Source organism: Dreissena polymorpha, chromosome 9, assembly GCF_020536995.1.
Source record: "Dreissena polymorpha isolate Duluth1 chromosome 9, UMN_Dpol_1.0, whole genome shotgun sequence".
NCBI classification, from domain to species: domain Eukaryota; kingdom Metazoa; phylum Mollusca; class Bivalvia; order Myida; family Dreissenidae; genus Dreissena; species Dreissena polymorpha.
Genome location: NC_068363.1, coordinates 17,538,012 through 17,562,670, shown reverse-complemented (window position 1 = coordinate 17,562,670; position 24,659 = coordinate 17,538,012). Strand labels below are relative to the sequence as shown.

The 24,659-nt window shown below is 35.8% G+C and overlaps 1 protein-coding gene across 1 annotated transcript; it reads right to left on the bottom strand.

Moving 5' to 3' along the window:
• Positions 1-12,543: 12,543 nt before the first annotated feature.
• Positions 12,544-18,951, bottom strand: LOC127844117 (E3 ubiquitin-protein ligase TRIM71-like). The gene has a single exon (XM_052374127.1). The coding sequence runs from the start codon at positions 18,615-18,617 to the stop codon at positions 16,317-16,319; it is 2,301 nt and encodes a 766-aa protein (XP_052230087.1). The 5' UTR covers positions 18,618-18,951; the 3' UTR covers positions 12,544-16,316.
• Between the last annotated feature and the right edge of the window lie 5,708 nt (positions 18,952-24,659).

Below are 24,659 nucleotides of genomic sequence, written 5' to 3'. Positions count from 1 at the left end.
TGACATAATTCAGGTTTATTGCGTGTCAGAGTTATGGACCTTTGTCAGTGTCTTCACACAATGAGCAGAAGATCCTAATCAATACTTTCGTCTAAACTGAGACAATTTTGGTGTTGATGCACACAAACTTTAAGCATTGGATTACGGCAACAGGACTACTGTATGCAAAGATAGCGCTTCATAATTCAAGCAAAACATTGGGTCACAAAACTGCTGAGTGCTCTTTTGCTACTTTCACTATTAAGTATCGTGTTTTAGGATCCATGAATCCAAAATATTTCAAATCTATCAATAAATTTAACTTGATATTTGTAAGGGAATCTATGGAAGATTTTGCCATTTGATCTCGTCTTATTGTAGTTCAACTATAAATAAGTAACCAGTCAAAACATGTTTGAACAAGAATATTGCCAAGCAATATATCTTCCCGAGTGCTGAGCTCATGGTGAGCTTTTGTGATCGCCTTTTGTCCGTCGTCCGTTGAGCGACATCAACATTTGCACTCTCTAGAGGCCACATTTATTGTCCAATCTTCATGAAATTTGGTCAGAAGATTGGTTTCAATGATATCTTGGATGAGTTCGAAAATGGTTACGTTTGCTTGAAAAACATGGCTGCCAAGGGGCGGGGCATTTTTCCTTATATGGCTATAGCAAAATCTTGTTAGCACTCTAGAGGCCACATTTATTGTCCGATCCTCATAAAACTTGGTCAGAAGATTCATCCCAATAATATCTTAGACGAGTTCAAAAATGATGTCGGTTGGTTGAAAAACATGGCCGCCAGGGGGCGGGGAATTTTTCCATATATGGCTATAGTAAAACCTTGTTGACACTCTAGAGGCCACATTTATTTTCTGATCTTCATGAAACTTCGTCAGAAGATTTGTCCCGTTGATATCTTGGATGAGTTCAGAAATGGTAACCTTTGCTTGAAAAACATGGCTGCCAAGGGGCGGGTAGTTTTCTCTATATGTATATAGTGAAAACAGTCTAGTTGTGATAAGCCATAATGTTAAAGAAAGATAACCTGTACATACTTTCTAATAGTTAAGTAATAGTTAACTCCCTTGTATAAACCTGGGACTTCTTTCATAAAATGTGGTGTACATAAAGACAGTAGTTTGCATGCAATTTAATAAACCTATCTCATAAAATAAATGTACATGTACTAATGCGCTGTAGAGCCTTATTTTTTATCTTTACTGATAAGCAAAGTTAACCTACTGTGTTTTGGTGTATTTAGCAGACTACTGTGCTAAGAAACTGTTTCGATGGCAACCTTGTTATTTGGCATTTTCTGAATTATAAAGACTCTTTTGATTGAACTAACTTTTGTAAATTCTTCTTGTTTTTTACATTTGAGTAACTGGAGTTTTCCACTCTCCATAAATTGTGTTCTTTATATTAAGTTAGACTTATTTTATAAACACAATTTTTGAGGCAACTTATAGACTAACAGAAACTAATATTTATATCAGTTTTTTCGACAGATTGTGAACTTCTTGGATATAAAGGTTGAGTTCGAAAATGGTTCGGACCGGTAAAAAAACTTGGCCGCCTGGGGGGGGGGGGGGTCATTTTCCTAATATGTATTTAGTTAAAAAAAGCTTGTGAACACTCTAGAAGTCACATTTTTTGCCTAATCATCATAACTTGGTTTTTAAACATCGATTTTATAGATATCTCGGACGAGTTTGAAATGGTCATGATGGGTGGAAAAACATGGCCGGGGGAGGGGGGGGGGGGGCGGTTTTCTTTAAATGTAATTTTTTTTGGGCGGTGGGGGGGTGAGAGGGGGTATAATGTGGGGTGTGGTAATTTATTAGATGTTTAAAAAAAAATTGGGGTGGGGGGTAGGGGGGAGTGAGAGGGGGGTATAATGTGGGGTGTGGTAATTATTAGATGTTTAAAAAAAATAAAATTAGGGGGGGTAGGGGGGAGTGAGAGGGGTATAATGTGAGGTGTGGTAATTTATTAGATGTTTAAAAAAAACTTTTTGGGGGGGTTGAGAGGGGGGTTATAATGTGGGGTGTGGTAATTATTAGATGTTTTAAGGAAACAAATTGAGGGGTGAGGTTGAGGGGGGGAAGGGATTCTGGTAGGGGCATGGGGTATTGTTTGGGTGGAATCCATTGTGGTATTCAGGTAAGTGTTGTTTTGTCAAAGTAATAATAAAATGTGATCATAAAAAATAACAAATGATCTCACACTGACATGAACAAATATCCTCTATTTATTAAACATGAAATTTAAACTTATTGCATTTGTTTCCCCTGTATATAAGAAAGATATAATAGTGTATTACCTCCCCTGTCCTGCTTACATTTATATTAATCAACAAAATTAAACATTAACACAATATTTAATATACAAAATATACAAAAAATCTCATATTCTGATAATATTTTTACTGATCCACTTTATTTTATTCAAATGATGATGTTTCATTGGACTGATAATTATAGATTTAGGATTACAGACCAGTTGCTTCAGTTATATTGTTCAGAGTACGCCCTGTTGGCCGTGAATGTGTTCTTGAGTTATCATCCAAAAACCATTTTACTATTTCAGGTCACTGTGACCTTGACCTTTGACCTAGTGACCTCAAAATCCATAGGGGTCATCTGCATGTCATGATCAATGTACCTATGAAGTTTCATGATCCTAGGCCCAAGCGTTCTTGAGTTATCAACCGGAAACCACCTGGTGGATGGACCGACCGACAGACCGACCGACCGACATGTTCAAAGCAATATACCCCCCTTCTTCGAAGGGGGGCATAATTAGTATTTGTTTCTCTAAGTGAAAATATTGAGTAAGTGATTTAATAAAGAACAGGACTTAGTGAATTTATGCAACAACAAGTTAGCGTCTTTAATTAGTAGTGAACATAGTGAATTTATTAAATGACAAATCTCAGCTAATCTTTTAATTAAAGTGACTTGTGAAGTGTGTTGTGATTAACGCAAGTTATAAGTGATTAATCAAAGCCGAAGAAATGGATTTAAACTGCTTGTTTTCTGAAAGTGTCTTACATTAGACTTAAGTGAATAATACATTGAAAGTGAGTTCTTAATTATTTGTTCAGTGAAGTGAATTGAGTGAATTCAATTATAGTGATCACGGGTGTTTGTTTATCCTTGTGCTTTAAACAGGCATTTGCCTCATACTGAACACAAACTGTTGACCAAGTTTAGACATGGAAGTGTTTAATTGTTTCCGAAACCTTGTTTTAATATGATTAACTTTTGAAAGTTCATGAACTGTATTGCTATATGAATTGTTTGCATTGTTTGCATTATTGCTTAAGTATAAATGATCAATGTTTGGAAAGAATAAAAATAGTTTAGTCACATTATTGTTGAAGAACAGGTCATTTCTTTTTATCTCAGGTGAGCGACTTTGGACCTTTCAGGCCCTCTTGTTTATATATTTGATGACATAGCAACCAGAATTGTTGACGTAGAAACAAAATGAAATGGCGTGCATAATGTCCATAATGCCATCTATCCATGTTTCAAGTTTCATGAAAATATATGAAGAACTTTTAAAGTTATCGCAGGATCCAGAAAAGCGTGACAGACTTACAGACTGACGGACTGACTGAAGGACACACAGAGCGCAAACCATAAGTCCCCTCCGGTGAACCCGGTAGGGGACAAAAACATGAAGGAATATAAATATTTCAAATATACAACACAACAAGTATGTAGCAAAGTGTTTAATGCAGCATCATTGCACAAAGTGTACACAAAACAGGACATGTCTGGCCAAGCATATCTGCAGATTTTCTATAGCGATTAACAGTATTTTTTGTCCTTTCATATATAGTCCACAAAAACTTTATCCAAGATATTAATCAAGAGGGTTACACATGTTAAATGTTACAAAGACAGGTAGCCAGTAATTTCACAGTATCAATGTGCATTTTTAACAAGATTGTTTTTTGTGTTAACACAATTAAATTATTTTTTATCTTTGTGAAATATCACATTTTTAATAGCCAGTGTTGAAAGCATTATACCTTCATTAAAGCATCAGGAAAATGTATATCTAACTACAAAAACATAGAAATATACAGCAAACCAGTAATGTAAATGTCTAAACCATTGACCATAGAACTCACATGCCCAGTGCAATAATCATCAGAGTAAAGTATTGCCAGAATAGATTTCTATCTTAACCATACATTTTCAACAATGAGGTGAAATAGCAAGCTCATCAGGAGAAATCTTTGGCAGCACAAATAATAATGAACCAAAAAAAGAGTTGTCCGAAAAAGTGCTTTTGACTATTCTTCAACTTTTATATGATAATGTACATTTTCTGTCAGTAACCTTATATAATGACTTCAAATTCATGTCGGAAGTTGAAAATGAATATGAGTTATATTGTAAAACAAGAAGTTTTAACATGCCAAAAAACTAAATTTTAAATCAATTAATTGAAGTTACATTTTAAGTCAAAATGATATTGACCCTACTGGCCCCAAATTGAATCCCACCTTGACCTTGACTTAACTGACCTCATAGGCAACTTGGTCTGCATATCACCTTAAGATAGGGTATTGCATGCCAATATTGGCATGAATTTTACAAGTATACAAAATATGGGGCATAACTCAACTAAATTGCAGGTAAAAGTAAAGTGCCATGTTCAGTGACCTAGCTTTTGATTCTGAAGAAATATAATCAGTTTTAATTATCCATGTATATCTGTTGTAGTAACAGATACATTTACCTGTTTTTGTTGCATGCAAACTTTACCTGAAGGTCAACTTCCACATGAACCTTAACCTATTTTTTTCTTAGATTTAAAGGAGGCATCATTCTGCTAAAAGGCTAATCATTGTTGTAGGTCTTGTTCAGTTTTATTTCAGTATCTCTTCAAAATATAGAGATGTGGAGTAGTTTCGTGCAAACTTTGAACAGAATTTTCTTATTGTAAAAAGGCTATAATTCTGCTTGGTCAGTGACCTCCATAATGACCCTGAACACATGCACAGTTTTAATTACCGGGGTAAACAGTGACGATTAATTAAGCCAAAACTGGTTCAAGCCAAAATTTCTTTGTAAATGTTCATGCATACATCAATTTAATTCAACTGCAAAAGTTTGAACGAGATCCGCCTAGTAGTTAAAGAGTTGAAAACATATTTTTCAGGACTTCATTTTCTATGGTGGAAAACTGTTCCATAAATCTACCAAAAACTTATCCCAGCCAAAATTCATTTCTTACGGCCACATTAAGGTCATTCAACTGTGAAAGATCGAGTCCAATAGTTAGTCTGGAGTTGAGAAAAAATAGACTTTAAGGAAAACATTTTTTATAGTTGAAAAACAGACAATGGGTCCATAATGCCGCCTTAACTGGTCGAAGTCAAAATTCCTTTTTTTACATGGTCATCTACAAATTAAGGTCATTTAACTGTAAAACTACCCCGTAGATAGAGACAGATTTGAAAAGTCAAGATTTGGGACATAAAAAACAGACAAATGGCCATAATTCTGCTAAATTGTTCATGCCAAATAGTCCTTTCTTTAGCATCATCAACACATGAAGGCCTTCTAACTGTGAAAGTTTACCCCAAGATCCTCCCATCAGTTTAATAGTAGTTGAAAACACAAGCTTCATGACATATCGATATCTGTATGTACTGACATGTGCAGTGCTTAATGCCCCAAACTTCGCAGGAACATTAAAAGGGGCATAATTCTGCTAACCTGAAGGTAAGAGTTATGGAACATGGTCAGTGTACTCATGTGTGCATTTTCAAAATGGATGTAGTAATAGGGAGATGTTGCACATTACCTTCACCAGAGCATTACCCAGGTGTGGACATTTGAGCACGTAGTATAACTTAGACTATTTGGTGAATAGTCAAGCTAAACAACACAAACCAGTCAAACCTAACAACACAACTTCAATATAACTTGGACAAATTTTATCATTAACCTTTTTTTTTAATATTTCAAATTAAACTGAAGAATCTGAAAGTACTGGCAAAAATGAAACAGAACATTTTTAATACTACTTTTTACAGTGAACATACCGGTAATTTTTCTGTAAGCTCAGTAAATAAGACCCATTGAAGAATGGAGTAAAAAAAGAAAAGAAACATTCATGACAAAAATTGCTCGGCTAGACCGCAAAATAAAAGTGTGCAGTAAGACACATTGTTAACAAACAATTACATACAAAAATTGGAAACAGCAAATATAAGCTACTACATTAAGACAAAATGCAACATATGTATGTTAACATTGTACCGGGATTAGTGATTGAATATAGTTGTTTTATGGCTTATAGCAAACGTAACAATAAACGATACAAAATGAATTTATACAGTAAAATACTGGCTTGGCCGAAAGTTTCTAAAACAAATTTGACACTTAAAATTTATAATGCCTCATTAGGTGTGTTGGACACATAACAACATTTCAATTAACATCATGAGTTTTTGTTGATGAGTTAACCATTTTTAACAATGTAAAATTGTCCAATGATGAAATGAAATGCTGTTGACGAAAGAGAACTTTTTAACACTGTTCATGTGTAGCGTTACCATATTTCAAAAGAAGACACTAGTTATAATCATATGCCAAAGATTTATCCATAACTCAGAGGGCGTAATAACATGACGATCAAAAGAAGGTCAAGATGGAGACGTCGGTGCAAAAACTGGTATTTTTTGCCATTTTATATCCTTTATTACTAAAGGGTATTAAACGGCAAAAATTACCAGACTCAGCATGGACGCCACCATTATAATTGTTACTTGATAACCTTCTCTGTTAATTGTTCACTTTTATTTATTTTTTTTTAGTTTAGCTTTCATTAAAAATGTATAACAGGTACATTTGTATTTTCTTATCAAACATAAGTTTTTTTTAAATCAAATAAACTGAATAAGTGAACTTTTTATGGCTTTGAAAAAGCATAATCAAAACATACAAATCTTTACAGAAAACCTACAATTTATTAATTTAACTTTTCTGCAAAACTCACAATACTAAACCAACCAAAACTATGATATGAAAGTGTTAGTTCAAATCCCAAACATAGAATATAATCAAACTCTTGAGTACAAATCAAGAAAATGCAAGCTACATGTAAATGTATAGTACATGAACTGTATTACAATATAATTGAAGCACCTTGGAGAAACTTCAAACTACTCTCACGCAAAACCTAAATATACATGTACCTATATATATATATTTATATCATATATTGAATAGTTTGCTAAAAGCATAGTAAAATTCACAATAAGAAAACGTGCTGGAAAAAAAACTAACAGGTAGATAGTTGAAACATCAATGCTTAATTATTAAGATAACACAGCATAACATCCAGTGACCATCAGTATATTAAGAATATAAGATGTACAATTTAAGTCAAGTACAAAATGTTACATTGTAATACAAGTTTTATATCTTAAGGTGCAATGTCAGGACTACGTTACTAAGCAATACAGGCCTTGCCTTTAAAAAACAGAAACTTTGTTTAATTTGTCATTAAGACGTTCAGAGGAAGGAAACAATACCATTTTTGAACAACTTCTTTCTCAATTCTTACATGTCAAATACAAATGTTTTTATTATTAAAATACAAGGTTCTCTTTTAGAAGAGGCATTATGGTACCATGAAATATATAAAATCAATTGTTTATAAGCTACAAAACAGTTTGCTGTTAACAATAGAAGACGTAGGAATAGTATACTATTTTAATAGTACAGGTAAGTGACAAAAAAGATGTTATATTCTAAATAAATCATTATACACCCAACCAAAACCTCCCAAAAACTTGACTCTTAAAGTAAAGCTCTTGCATTCTATGAACAGACCAAAGAGTCTACGGCACCTGACAATAATTGACTGCTTCAGGGCGTGTAAGATGTGATGGATTATACCTGAAGATTTCAATGTTGAACATGTTCTAATGACAACCGAACCACCAACACAAAATTGCATAATTACCCGTATAGTTTGGGAAGGAAAAATACTGGAGCCATGCTCTGTGAAAAGGGGGTTTAATGCATATGTGTGTCATCCCAGATTAGCGTCTGCAGTCTACACAGGCTAATCAGGGACGTCACTTTCTGCCTAAACTGGATTTTTGCTAAGAAGCGACTTTTTATAAAAGAAAAAATCCATAAAAGCGGAAAGTGTCTTCCCTGATAAGCCTGTCCTGACTGCACAGGTTAATCTTGGTCACTTTGTGCACATGCATTTAACCCCTTTTCACAGAGCCCGGCCCATTTTCAGATTTCCCACGAGGTGTGTTTTCCGCTTTAAGCGTTATTAAAAGTAAAAACAAATAAGATATTGAGGAGAAACTGGTCTTTGACCAATGCAAAATAAAACAATCCTTTAAAAATATACTCACAAGGGATTCAACAGAAATGTTATAATCTGAAAGTGTTTACAATGATTTACATATTTATATGACTATGTACAGTTAACATGTATAATACATAAGGCAAATGACATACAACAAACAATTTTACAAAGGGGGCTAACTCCAATATTTTCATGAAATAAGTTCTGCACCTGTCACATTCATGTATACCTGAATAAATGAGGTCAATGACAGCCAATAAGCATGCAAAGCATATCATGTACACAATGAGCTTAGACAATTAGTGTAACATTAATCATTAACAACATTTTCATTTAAGCAAGATCTGTAAATAGGCTACGAAAGGTGAAAGTTATTAAAAGAAGCTCTGAGATAACATATTTTCAAGCATCAATGTTCCAGACAAAGGTTTATGGAAGCATTGTCATAACATTTTCCTAACTGTTTCCCTAACTACTTTGATACAATAACTTGCATAGGTGACTATAAATTGTGCCCTATGGTATCAAAGTATATACCAGCATCAAATTGTCTTTTAAATTTAAAACTCAAATTGAAGACAAATGTAAGTGCATGATTTCATTTAGAGTAAATTACTTTTGCCCAATTTGTATATGTACATTCCAGACTGAGGTACAAATAATCATTAGTAAAGAAAGAGAAACATAATTTGGATCTTGTCTAACCCCCACATCTGGTTCATGGAGTATATAAACACCTGTATATAGCTTTGAGGTAGGTAAACAATCTGAGGTAATGTGAGGCAATATAAATTCCCATTAACAAGAAACCCCAGAGCAGAAAATTGGAATTCCATGCCCTGGCATAATTTACCTTGTTTCTAGAAGTCCTTCATTGTCAAATAATTAAAGTATCAAGCAAATAACTTACTTTCATTTAAATGGAAAGTTCATTGTTCAGACTGTCAGTAATAATTATTCAGTTCTCTCCTGATGGCTACATATGTCCCAGCCCGTTATCATCTAGTATTTGTGTATATGCAATTTGTAGCAACACCTGGCATAATTAAGCAAGCTTTACAGGTTCACATACCAATGGGGGTAATGTGTGCACAATCAACAAAAAGCACTTTATTACTACTTATTATCAGAAAAATGCCCATATAGCTTGTGAAGCTGTAACATCTGCAAAAAATGTACAAACAATTAGCTTAACTACAAGATTAATTAAGTATTTTCAATTTGAATGTAACTAACCACCAAAATTTGTACAATGTATTAAATACAAAAAGCACTTCACATGTATATCAAAAGCAGCAATTCAAGACAGAACACAAAAACATTAACCACTTCATGTTTTCACCTCACTAATTTAACCCTTTCCCCCATATGAAGCGAAGTGAAAATGGCTATGTACAAACAGCATAAAACCAGAACAGGCTGTTAAGGTTGTATGCTGTTTGCTGCTCATCAGTATCTAAGAATTGGAAATGAAGCCTTTAAAACTTGAATCTAGTAAGAAAGGTCTTTAATTTAATTTAACTTTCTTAGGGACTACAAATGCAAGCTTATCTAAGTGGTAAAGGGTCAATGGGCAGCCAAATTCACTGTGCATACTGACCATCTCCTATTTTTTAATGTTTCTCTGCATAATATAAATGGGAAATTAATAGCCCTGGGCTGACATTAAAACACCTTTTTGTTACATCAGCCAGGTCACAGTCAGCTGGTTAATACAGGTGCAGCAATGGTAAAGGCTTGAAAACAAGAATGTATTAACTGCTTGTGAATTTATTGGCAGTAAGTACCATCTGCATCTCTACTTATACTGATCTACAACCTCTTATACTTTATCAATCAATAAAGCAGAACACTTGTATTAATTGTGCCTCTTACATGCTTGTCTTTTGATCAAATACATTAAAGAAAATTTCAAACATGTTAAATGGCCTTGACTAATAGTAAATTTGCTAAATGCTTCAATGTAGAAAATTGGTGTCTTTTTTCAGCAATAAATACGCCAACAATGTTCAGAGCTGCCATGTTTATGTGTTTCATTTACTGACAATATTAAAACAAAACTCTAGCATAAAGCACTTACATAAGATGTCTGATGACATATAATTTCAGAACAAACAGAGCTACACATTTGCATAAGCAAAGGCTGAGTATGTCAGAAATGATTTACAACTGAATAAATATTTAAGGTTTTGCTCACAGTAATGCGGAGAACACATTCGTAGATTCCTCTTTGGATGTTCTTAATACCGGAAGATATCTTAACAAACTCTGGTATTATATAAACCAAAAAAATAATTGGTGTGTTGTTCTGAGAAAACTGGGCTTAATTCATGTGCGTAAAGTGTCGTCCTAGATTAGCCTGTGCAGTCCACACAGGCTAATCAGGGACGACACTTTCCGCCTAAACTTTATTTTCGGTAAGGAGGGACTTCCTTGAAACTTACAATACCATAAAAGCCGAAAGTGTCGTCCCTGATTAGCCTGTGCGGACTGCACAGGCTAATCTGGGACGACACTTTACGCACATGAATTAAGCCCAGTGTTCTCAGAACAAGACACATTGTATCAATATTATATGTCTGGGAGATGGAATTAAATTTGCAAAATGTAGCAGCTCTGGGCATTAATTTCTGTATGTTACTTATAAAAGCTGTGTGTTATAAAGTATAAATCAAAGTTTGCTTTATTGCTTACACAAAAAATATTATGAAGCATTAAATAACCAAAATTGCAAATATTTTCTCACAATAAAATATGATGACAATTATGTTAACATATGCCAAATTTTAAATATAATCAAAAACAGGCCATTTCTACTTCAGCATTCAAATCTAATAGAGTTCACACAATTTTGACATCTTAGTTGTTACAAATTTGGTATAATTTAGAGTATGGTTATACAATGCAAGTAATTTATGACAGTTCTAACAATGATAGTTCAAAATATTCAAACTATAACGGCCTAGATGAAAGGTATTGGTACTTCAATTGGAAATACAAAAACAAATATTCTTTACAGAATATCTAACGGTACATTACATGGAACATACCAAAAAAGGGTTACACATCACTCTGTGAGGACACAAAGTATGCAGTCAACAACAAAAACCTGAGGCAGAGTGGGTAAATGCATGACTTTTAAAGCCTTCTCAAAACAACACAAAAGTTCACAAAAACTACGCTACAAAATCTTTAAAACAAGAATCTGCAAATTCTTTTAGTTTCTCAAAGAAGCAAAAGTAATAAAAAATTTAAACAAACAAGCAAACATAGTCCTGAATTATGTTGTCTTCTTATGTTTATATATACATATACACGTGTAGTCCCAAATGCTCAGATATTTCCCCAAAAGCTCAAAATATTTGATACCTGATATACATGATCATGGCAGGAATTGCCATTTATCAAAGCAACAGACAAATTTTACGCATATAATGTTCTTTTTAATAAAAACCCTTCTAAAATCTAAGCATTATAACCTGACATCTAGAAAAACTGGATTACTGCGATGCTATTTTGCATATAAATGAACAGTTAAATACATAATGACAAAAAACTTTTGAACATTTAGTATACTGGACAGTGGTGAATTATAAGCTGCATATAATCAACAGGCTAACAGGCTGGAGGTTAGCTACAACTCAACATGAAACAAAGTATAGTTTACCAAATATAAAAATGTACATAACAAACAAGTGCTCCTCAACAATACTGAAACACACATCTGATCACCTCAATGACACTAACAACTTCTAACTAGCTGCAATAATTGTAAAGCTGTACAGTGATTATCATCACACATATGCAACAAAGCAACAGAAACAATAAAATGCACAAATACAAGCATTCAGCTACACTTAACAGGACCCAAACAAACTAGTTAACACTAATGATTTACTCATATCCAATTGTGGGAATGAAGGAAGTAAATGATTTGTTTACACGTTATCCATTTTAATTTTAAAATAAAATCCATAAGTATCATGAAATCATGTACTTATTAATACTAAGATGACATTCTCTATACATTCTGTCTACAATTTATGTCACTTATGCAGTGCTCCAGCTAGGCCTAAATTTGAGGGCGCCCCGCCCTGCCCTCCCGAACCTCCGCCCTGCCCTCCCGAACCTCCGCCCTGCCCCCCCCCCCCCAAAAAAATTTTTTTTTTTTTTTTTTTTACATATGATAGATCTAATTGATAAATCTCTTATTACATTACAAGTAACTAATTTATTTCATTTTGTACACATTATATTCATATGGTTTAATAATAATGGAAATAATATTTCTAACAATTATTAATAACATATAAATTAAAATGCATGTGGAAGCATTCCAGAAAAGCCTGCGCACTCGAAAGTGCCCTTTTGACAAAATTCTACGCGTCCAAAGTGCCCCTTTGACAAAAAAGCCACCATGCCCTTTTTAAATCCTAGCTGGAGCACTGCTTATGTCAATGACCTGTGAAATGTATCCAATTAATAGTGCAAAAACCAATCAGGACCTATACTAATCAATTATATCCATTATATGATTGAGTATTTGATTTTTTGGATACCTTTCACACATTTTGACTTATTTGACAATATGTGAAAAGTGCACACAATTTGTTATGTTTTATTATTAATGGTAATGAAACATGTTATTTATAGCAGTTAACTCCCCTAGTCAATGACCATAGATAGCAATGCAATCTGATTAAAAATAGCCAAGGCTAGTGTTGTGTATTGGGCAAATGTATACAAGTGCAACTTGACCACATGACCAGTATCATGTGTTTACCACACACAGAAGTCAGTTATGTAATAGACCATTAATTCCTCTCCCAACTTTGGCCACTTGCCAAGATACTGACCAGTATCAGATGGGCTTGTGAAACTGGTGTAAACAGTGAACACCAGTCCATGTAATACTGGCCTACCACTTGTACTAGCTGGTTTGGAGTTAATACAGTAATGCATGTACAAATGAGACACTAAGCTCAAAAGTTAATTATATGTGCGCTCTGAAAACTGACCAGAGGAGTGGGTTGAAATTTACAATCTTTACTAGGCCTTTGAGGAAATCTGAACTCTTAGGGTTTGGATAGAACATCCCCAAATTAAATTTTCTTTACACTGGTGTTATTTTTGTCCAATACACAAATATTAACCTAACTTTACAAATCCTGTACAGTAAAGTAAACTAAATCTAAGTTGATATTTTAATATGCTTGATCCTATTTATGTATTAGCATTGTTTTATACATACAAACTGTGTTGCTGTTTTTCAATTAACAAGCAGATTAAAAAGTAATTATATTTTTATGTATAATTTGAATTGACAAAATTAAATGCAAGATGCGTAGCAAGAATAACATGTTTGATTTATTGTCAGTGAATCGTGACATTTTCTCAATGTTTCAGACCACCAGTTTGTCAAAGCTATCAACCGCTTGGATGGTCAAGCTTAATAGAATTGACCCAGCAAATTACAAATGTCCTGTCGCCATATCATATTACATTGTTTTTTTAAATGTTAAATTCTCTAGTCATTTCCATAAACATACTGGCACAAAAACAAAGGCTTATACACCATAAAGAATGAACATGTGTCAAAAATTCACTTTTGTAAGTCTATTTACTGGACAGTGTGGAAACAGAATAAATAACATTATTCTGAAGTTTACATCTTACCGTTAAAAACCTAGCAATCTTTTATTGATGATTGAGGTAAAATTTACGGAAGAATGACCCACATAAATTAATCCAAGACACGTGAAATAAACATTGTTCATTTTGCTTATTAATAGTTTATACTAAATTATAGGTTTTTACCCGTTAATAAAAGATAATAATTAAATAACAATGAAATATATTTGAGACATTCCACAACAAAACTTTAATTAGGGACATTTTTAGTGCTTTGGAAAAATTAATAACTTTAATATCATATTTAAATTGGGATCACCCATGTTTGTGTAACAGAAACAAACAGTCAATATGCATATATTGCATTATTTCATACACATTAAATTAGGAAAGTTATGTTAAATACTTCAATTTACATATTTATACAGAATTTATATGACTTCATGATTTATACATGATATCGTTGAATGGCTCACATGTGGGAAGGCTTGACACAAATACAACTTGCGTCAGAATGATGATTCTAAATGTAACATAGTTATACATAGATGTATGAAATAACAGCAAATATAAATTTATACATGAACATATAAAAAACAAAGCACGCGCTAAATCAAAACAAGCGATTTAATGTGAACAGTTGCAAATCTTCTGAGCCCCAAAACTAACCAAAAACAAGAGGGCCTGAAAGGCCCAAAGTCGCTCACCTCAGATAAAAAGAAATGACCTGTTCTTTGCAGCCAAAGATATCAATGGAACAATTGTTCTAACCAAGTATCATGAAGAATGAACAACAAATGGCCCCTTGGCGGCCATGTTTTTTTAACCGACCTGAACCATTTTTTAACTCTTCCAAGATATGTCCAAATTTCATGAAGATTGGGAAAAAAATGTGTCTTCTAGACTGTTCACATGTTGTCACTATATACATATAAAAAAACTGCCCCACTCCCTGGCGGCCATGTTTTTTAGTTATGTGGATTTCTCGGACGAGTTTGAAAATGGTTATGAAAAATTACATAATACAGTTAATGTCACATAATATTGACATAATAAAACCAAACTTTACTACACAGGAAACAAATGTTCTGACCAAATTTCATGAAGATTGAGCAAACTAGAAAGTTAACAAGATCTTACTATAGCCATACAGGGCCCTCAATCTATCAAATCTGCCGCCGAATTTCGGCGGCAGTCCCCCACCTGAAAAGTATACTTTTTCCCCCTTTTTGGGGGAAAAATTCCCCCTAAAAATTTTTTTATTTTTTTTTAAATAGAAAGATGTGTCTCATGATTATTATTTCTCAATTCTATTTCAATTTAATCTTTTCAAACATACTAAATTATGAAAAATGCAATGAATATAGTGCAAACATGTATAAATGAAATAATGAGCGAGTAAGTAAAATAATCCCCCAAAAAGGGAAACGCCGCGAAAATTCCCCCGCCTAAGGGCTGCGGGCCCCTTCCCCCAAAGTAGTGTGAGGGCCCTGCCATATATAGCCATATAAGGAAAAATTCCCCGCCCATTGGCAGCCATTTTTTTCAAGCCAAGGTTACCATTTTTGAACTCATCCAAGATATCATTGGGACCAATCATCTGAGCAAGTTTCATGAAGATCGGAAAATTAATGTGGCCTCTAGAGTGTTAACAAGGTTTTACTATAGCCATATAAGGTAAAATGCCCCGCCCCCTGGCGGCCATGTTTTTCAACCAACCGACATCATTTTCGAACTCTTCCAAGATATCATTGGGATGAATCTTCTGACCAAGTTTCATGAGGATTTGACAATAAATGTGGCCTCTAGAGTGTTAACAAGATTTTGCTATAGCCATATAAGGAAAAATGCCCCGCCCCTTGGCAGCCATGTTTTTTAAGCAAACGTAACCATTTTCGAACTCATCCAAGATATCATTGAAACCAATCTCCTGACCAAATTTCATGAAGATTGGACAATAAACGTGGGCTCTAGAGAGTTAACAAGTCAAATGTTGACGCCGCACAACGCACGAAAAACAAAAGGCGATCACAAAAGCTCACGATGAGCAAGTTGTGCTCAGGTGAGCTAAAAATTGAATGCACCATGAATTCTATGCATGGTGAAACCTGTAAGTAAACTTACGAGAAAGCATGTTTGACACACCTTTTTTCAAACAGTGTAACTGTTGTTTCCCAGCACAGAAGAATCAACTGAACTCACTAGTGGTTTTCCCTGAGCATATAACAACATGCCTTTGGCAAACATACTCTACATATTTACATCAACTAACACACAGGCAAACACCTGAGTTAAAACCTGAGCTTGGCAATAAGCAAACCCTTCAAAAGGGCAAAGCATTTAAAATACTTCCACACGATTATTACCAAAATCAACAACAAAAATGCGACCATCTGGTGCGACGCAGACACCTGATGGCCGGTCAAGCTGACCAGGGGCCGACCCGGGAGTGCCGAATTTGCACAGGAAGTTGCCACTTGGTTGAAATACTTGAACTCTATGATTGCGAGAATCAGCAACGATGATGTTTCCTTCCTGATCCACGACTACACCCTGAGGGCGAAGAAACTGTCCATTGGCACTGCCCTCTGTTCCTAGAAAGCGGGCTGTCTGGAAATCGGGATGAATAACTAGAAGGCGATGATTGTTGAAATCAGTAACAATCATCTGACCTTCATTGTTGAAACACACACCACGGGGAGAGTCGAAATGTTTCCACATAGCACCATCAAATCCATACTTATTGATGAACAAGCCGTCACCAGTGAACAACTGAACACGATGGTTTCGTGTATCGGACACTAATATTTTCCCTTCTGAATTCACTGCAACATCCCATGGGTAATTGAACTGGCCATTTTTATTTCCCTTTTCACCAAACTTAAGGATGAATGTACCATCAATGGTGAAGAGCTGAATGCGGTGATTGTCCTTGTCTGCAACCACTACACGTCCCTGGATGTCCGAAGCCACACCAGCTGGCCGGTCAAACTGACCATTCCTCGTGCCAGATGACCCAAAGTGGTGGTGATAGATGCCGTTCAGATTAAAAGCCTGAATGCGGTTATTGCTTCTATCAGCAACAAGAATGTAGCCGTCTTTGTGGTAACAAATTCCCCATGGGCGACAAAGCTTGCCTGGGTCTTCTCCTTCTCCACCAAACTGGGCAAACATATGGCCCACTGTGGCATAGTTACGGCCACTTCTCACATCGACCTTAAATGGGCTCTCATGAATATGTTTGCCATTGACCATCAGGGAAATCATGTGCTGTCCCTCGATTTGTGGTTGGTATGATACATTGTAGGTACCGTTTTGTCGGTCTATCACCTCAGTCCTGTACATGGTACCGTCCGGACTAGTAATGATGCACTGGACAGGATCCCCACCAATCACACGCTGTTCACCAAGATGATCTTTGGCTTGAATTGCAAAGGCTGCCAATTTTCCTTTAAGGGCACGCTTGATCCCTTCACCGAATGCAACACAGTTAGGAGCATAAGCACTGCTAGAAATGAATCCCATCTTGGATATTGCAATCAAGAGTGCGGCATCGGGCGGGGTAAATAAAATACTGTCGTCTTCATGCGGTAGCAAAAGGCCTCTGAGAATTCTCAGTTTTTGCATTTCATTTACCATGCTCTCGTTAGTCTTCAATATATCAATATCTCTACCTGTGTTTAACACAGACTCAACATTCTCAACAGTCCGACTCAAGCTTACAAGTCCCTGTTTCAGTTCATCAATTTGCATGTGTAAAGATTTACCTTTCACTTGGCGAATCTTTTCTACACGTCTAAGGAGATCACGTTCACGTTCTTCAAGTGCTGCCATATGACGTCTGGTTATGTTCCTTATTTCTGCTGTAACCGATTGTGAGCGAACTTCAACACGTTCAGCCATGCCTTGAGTAAGCTGTATGCCTTCTTCAATAGCTTTCATTCCAGCTTTTGCATCTGCTATAAGCTTTTTGGATACATTTCGGGAGTTGTCTATGGCATCTTGGAGGTAGATGAAGCTATGGCCAACATGTTCAGTCATTGTACATTCTCTGCATATGGGAACTAGACAGGTATCGCAATAAACACGCAGAATTTCATTCTCATGCTTAGAACAAGGGGTTTGATGTTTATCACCTTGTGCAGTGGAAAGACTTGGGGAATTCAACACTGGGGCTGGTTGGCATTGGTAAGGAAATCCCCTGTTCATTAGGCTCTCTATGTAGTGATCTTTGGTCAATCTGACTCGTTGATGGGCCTTTACGCAGTTATCACAAAGGTACTCGTGACAATTCTTGCACAGTGAGGTTGCTCTGCTACCTTCGGCACAGTTGCACAAGCTTTCCGAGAAGTTGGTATTCAAGTCACCATTTTCGTATTCATCCTGGGATACCATGACATCTAGGATATTCGATATGAAAATGCTGGACGGAATACCTTCCACGCCACCAGAGCTTAATGATGTGGACTGACGGCATATCGGACATGCAAGGGTATCGTTAAAGCCTTGGTCGTGGTATCTACGTTCCAGGCACTCCCGACAAAATGTGTGCAAGCAGGGTAAAACCCGAGGGTCCTTATATTTCTCATGACATAGAGAGCACACTCTATGCTCCCCAACCGCATTCGATAAACTGGCCATTTACACTGTGAAACCATGAGGTAGATTGGTTATAATGAAAACGTTACGTCTCCCTAATCACATGCTTGCTGGTTTTACTCGTTTTAGTCAACCCAGGTCAATTTGACATTTGTCCATTCCTGTATTTACTCGCCACTCGCTCTTAGCGATGACTACACATTCGGTATTCCCACGTATTTTCGCGTATCCACTGCACTACACACTGCCCATACTACAACTGTCACATTCTTTAACAACGTTATATCCAGTATTAATTAATAAATATCCGAGAATGTACACAATATGCCAAGATACACAACGAAATCGACACGATGTTTATAGCAGGTCGCCATCTTCAGCCTCAATGCAAAGGCGGGGTAACCTAATTACCGAGTTCTCGTGTCAATCAATGGCGTTGACCAATCAGATGGCTCGATTCACAAATATTTGGACCATCGCCAAGTAAACAAACGTAAACATATTCACGACACTGCAGTGCGTAAAATAGTGAGAAATTAATTTGTAGAGAAAATATTTGCACGGTTCGCCTCATTTATACCGCATATGAAGTGGAATTATTTAAAGAAAGTACGACACAAATTTAATCGTTTCAAAAACTCTACGTAGAGCATAATCAAGTGATTCTTGTCATGTGATTATATATTTAGAACTCATTCATCTGATTATCGGATGAACTTTTGACCCTATTGCGCAACACCTGAGTACAAGCCTACTATGTATTGGTCATGCAGTAAAAGCTCGCGGTAAAAACATATTTCGTTAATGCCTCTTGGGGTCGAATACAATTGCTGAGGATTCTATTAATTTATTATGATGAGCGATCTTATCTATGTAGAGTCTCGATATTATAAATGCAACTGTTCATTTTATAGTACTTGGTTTTGGTCTGTAAATTTAAAGATAGTCTAATTTGCCGTTCATTTTGCAGTTAGTCATCGTATGAATATAATGATAAACTATTGTTGAAAATTTATCGGAAACAATGTAATTTTAATTGTTATATACAATCATGCTAAATGGATGATGTTTGGTTTTAACTCACGTGGCTAATTTGATTAAATTGTTCCCAAAAATGTTTATGCATTTTTTTCAGGGACTTTCACCATGTGTGCAAGTTCCCTTATTTTTTAACACGAAATTATATCCTTCGTGACATCTCGTAATGCACATACAGTGTCACATTCACGAAAAGAAAAAAGCACGATTCTCTGTTTTCCTATGTCCTTTTATTCTATCCAAGGGCGACAACACACTCATTAACTACCGGCATCTCACATTTACTTGCATCCATTTCATTGCAAACTTGATGTACCTCGTGCATTTTACATGTCACTCGGAATAGTATGTATAACTGAAGAATAATATATGATTATTTTCATAAAAGTTTTAAGTTTTTATTTTAGCACTGAGCATTTATGCACGAGCGCCCACGTTAGTTTTATGTAAGAAATGCAGTGCGCTGTCTTCGGCGACACCTTTTTACTTAAGCCTGTATCCAGCATTCTGTGTCTGCATGACGCGTCCAGGTCTCGCAGCCATACAATAGGATTGAAACTACTTCCTTTCCGTCTAACCTTTTCTTTTTTCCCTACTGAAACTCCTTATGAAACTTGCTAGCGTCCTTCTCTTTTTCATTTTTATGCCCCCCCCCCATCAAAGAAGAGGGGGTATATTGTTTTGCACATGTCGGTCGGTCCGTCGGTCTGTCGGTCCGTCCGTCCACCAGATGGTTTCCGGATAATAACTCAGGAATGTTTAGGCCTAGGATCACGAAACTTCATAGGTACATTGATCATGACTGACAGATGACCCCTATTGATTTTAACCCCACTAGGTCAAAGGTCAAGGCCACAGTGACTCGAAACAGTAAAATGGTTTCCGGATTGTAACTCAAGAATGCTTACGCCTAGGATCATGAAACTTCATAGGAACATTGATCACGACTGGCAGATGACCCCTATTGATTTTCACGATATTAGGTCAAGGTCACAGTGACTCGAAACAGTAAAATGGTTTCCGGATGATTACTCAAGAATGCTTACGCTTAGGATCATGAAACTTCATAGGTTCATTGGCATAACTAGCAGATGACCCCTATTAATTTTCAGGTCACTAGGTCAACGGTCAAGGTCACAGTGACTCGAAATAGTAAAATGGTTTCCGGATGATAACTTAAGAATGCTTACACCTAGGATCATGGAACTTCATACGTACATTTATCATGACTGGCAGATGACCTCTATTAATTTTCAGGTCAGTAGGTCAATGGTCAAGGTCACAGTGACAAAAAAATTAACACAATGGCTGCCACTACAACTGACTGCCCATATGGGGGGGGGGGCATGCATGTTTTACAAACAGCCCTTGTTTATATAATATTTTAGCATCATCTCTTAAAATTGACTTCAACTTTTATGCCAAATTGTATATAATATGAACATACTTAAATAACAATAAATGATATGTTGATATTGTAATTGTATAACCTTGTTTTTCATATGTATACGAGATGTATGTTTAAATTGGACAAAAAAAGGATTGAAACTACGAGAGACTTGTGGAGCCTGTACTTGGTGGAGAAGCTAGTGGAGCTGCTAGTCGACAACCTTCGCAGTCCGGCCACCGCTACAGTCGCAATGGACTTTGAATTAGTACCTTGATCAGTGGTACTTGTTCCATTCTTGGACAGATAGCAACGTCGCCGTCGTATTAAAAACTCTTCTATTTTGCTGGAACTGGATTACATGTGTGTATTTTGAAATTTGATAGGTCGTATGTGTGTGTTTGGAGAGGCTGAGAACTCGGAGAAACCCAACCTGTCACACGTACCGGGAAGTATGGCGTACTATCCGGGTGAAAAGACTGTCGGTATACATGTTCATACAGAGACGAAATACGTGAACAGACACAAGTTTGTGCTTACAGACACATAGTTTTTTCCATACGAGTATTAAGGGACTACAATCACATTTACTCATAAACATGTACGATTAGAACCTTTATGTACTATTGACGCCTGTCGGTATAAATTAGAACCTATGGGTACACTATTTTTAAATGGAGTAGACTAATTATAGTTTATTTCCGTTTTTATAGTTTTAATTGGTACAACTACAATCATAACGCCTCATTTTAAGAACTTGTTTCAATAATCCAACTCCACGCTCCTGAACAGATGTTCTCAGAACAGCGCAAAGCAGTCAAGAAGAAAATATGAGACCATACTGGTTTTCTTTAAATAAATGAGCCTTACTGTAATTGCTTAATAGAACGAGGGCTCATGTTTTTTTTGCCAAAAGAATTTTCTATGACATCCAAACAGTCATAAATTAAAGGGGCCTTTGCACGTTTTGGTAAATTGACAAAATAATAAAAAGTTGTTTTCGATTCACAAATTTTCGTTTTATTTATGATATTTGTCAGGAAACTGTAGTACTGAACATTAACCATGCTCTAAAATAGCGATTATATACATGCATATTTTGACGATTAAAACGTATTATATACGTTTATATAAAATATTTATGTAATATTAAATATTTATTTATGGCCAGATTGAAGTATAAGAAGCGAATAGCTTGCTATATCAATCATAAACATTTTGATTGCTGATCAGAAATAAACATTATTAAAAAATAATATTATATCAAAAGATATTATATATACGACATGATGCACATAAGACCGCGATACACCGCGATACACCGCGATACACGAGATTCGGATAATATGGGCGATATTTGAAAAATAAAGTATCGTGCGTCGCCGCGACTGTCGCGCAAAATATCGTGTATCGCTTCGTGTGTCTAGTGTCGCCCTTTGAACGCGACACTAGACACACGAAGCGATACTTGATATTTAACACGATATATTGCCCTTGTGTACGTTACCCAAAAGGCGATATATCGTGTTAAATAGTGCGTCGCCGCGACTGTCAAGAAAAATATCAAGTATCGTCGCGACTGTCAAGAAAAATATCAAGTATCGTTTCGTGTGTCTAGTGTCGCCCTTGATGAAAGAAGTGCGATATTATGGATTGCTCTATCCGGATTCCGTAGATGGCCGAGTGGTCTAAGTGGTAGATTTTTACTCCAAAGTCAGGTTCGAGCCCTGTTGAGGCTTGCTTTTTTTAAATTTTATTTTATTCTTGATTTTTTTTACTGGGGCTTTTTAGGTGAAATGTTTACATTTATCAATATAAAGCATTTAATGACAAAGTTCAATACATGCCAAAATCTGTGAAAAGGCCCCTTTGATGAATATACCCGGTAAGCGTAAAAGTTTGCCTGTCGGCATTATTTAGTAAATGGGTACATGAGGTGGCGCGTGTACTAACCACTGCGCCTTGCGAATCAATAGCCGCTGCTTTTAAGGCTAAACGGAGTTCAGACGCCCACCTCATGGACCAATCTTCACGACAATACCGTAATTTGAGCTAATACTACGGACTTTTAAAGCATAACACAACTGAATTAAAGAAGTGAGAAAGTTCATGCATTCAATAAAAATACTGAAAGTACCGGTACTTCACAAAAGTATTCTGAACGATTTATTATGACATTACAGCAGTATTTTAAAAGATCAGCATTGCCATGATGTCAATGAATGGGTTGAAATTACTCCGGGGCCAATTCCGTTTTTGATCATGCATCGAACGCAGGACTTCAACAAAATATTCCTGTCAACTAACTTAAAACATATATCTGAAAATAACGGTCCGAGCTTACTGATAAATTTGTAATATATGTTCAAGACAAGTATTTGATGTACGTGTACCTATTTGAAATTGGAAATTGTACACTCGCAGGCATGCCAACTGCTTAAAATAAGGAAACCGCGAGGCCCGTCTAGTGTTAAAGCGAACGCAAAATCACACAATCATATTTACAAGGTAACTCACATGAACGTTATTCACAAACTTTATTAATTATAAATATCTAAATACAACTAATAACATCACGAATAATTGCCATTTTTCATGCAACACTTCCTGTAAGAAAACAATAGCTGTTAGAGGACAGCGCGCTCGACTATTCGAGTGCTTGGGGAAGTTGTTCATATTCAATAATTTATTAGACGACCTTCAAAAATAAAAAAAGGAAAAAAATAATTTTGTTTTTTTGGGGGGGGGGGGGGTTGGGGGGTTGAGAGGGGGGCTGTGGTTATTTATTAGACGATCTTTAAAAGAAATAAAGGAAAAACAATTATTTTTTTTTGGGGGGGGAGGTGGGGGGGGGGGGGGGGCAGGGATTCTGGGTTGGGGCGTGGAGTTTTGTTTGGGTGGAATCCATTGTGGTATTTAGGTAAGTGTTTTTTTTAAGTATTAATAAAATCTGATCATAAATAAAGAAGTTATGGCAATTTAAGCAAAATGTTCAATTATCTAAGTATAAAAGGGGCCATAATTCTATCAAAATGCTTCATACAGTTGTCTGCTCTGGTTTATAGGTTGAGGTCATGTTGGTAAACAAGTATGCAAAATATGAAAGCAATATGTCAAGGGACACAGGTAATATTTGGGGTAGTACGCAAACTTTAACATAGATTTATCAATAATATGCATATTCTAAGTATAAAAGGGGCAATAATTCTGTCAAAATGCTTGATACAGTTGTCTGCTCTTGTTTGTAGGTTGGGGTCATGATGGTAAACAAGTATGCAAAATATGAAAGCAATATGTCAAGGGACATTGAAAATATTCGGGGTAGTACGCAAACTTAAACATTTGCTGCATATTCTAAGTGGAAAAGAGGTCATAATTATGAAAAAATGCTTGATAGAGTTGTCTGCTCTTGTTTATAGGTTTGGGTCATGTTGGTAAACAAGTATGCAAAATATGACAATAGGACAATGAAAATAATTGGGGTAGTACGAAAACTTTAACATTTGCACGCTAACGGAAACGGAAACGCCAACGCCCGGGTGAGTAGGATAGCTCCACTGTATATATTTCATATATAATAGTCGAGCTAAAAGTGCATGAAATCAAGTAATATAAGCTGTGAACAAGTAAACAAACCTTATGATCAGTGTCAAGAAAGC

What these genes read in the sequence shown, in the direction of transcription:
- LOC127844117 (XM_052374127.1), bottom strand. Translation starts at nt 18,617, where the DNA reads ATGGCCAGTTTATCGAATGCGGTTGGGGAGCATAGAGTGTGCTCTCTA.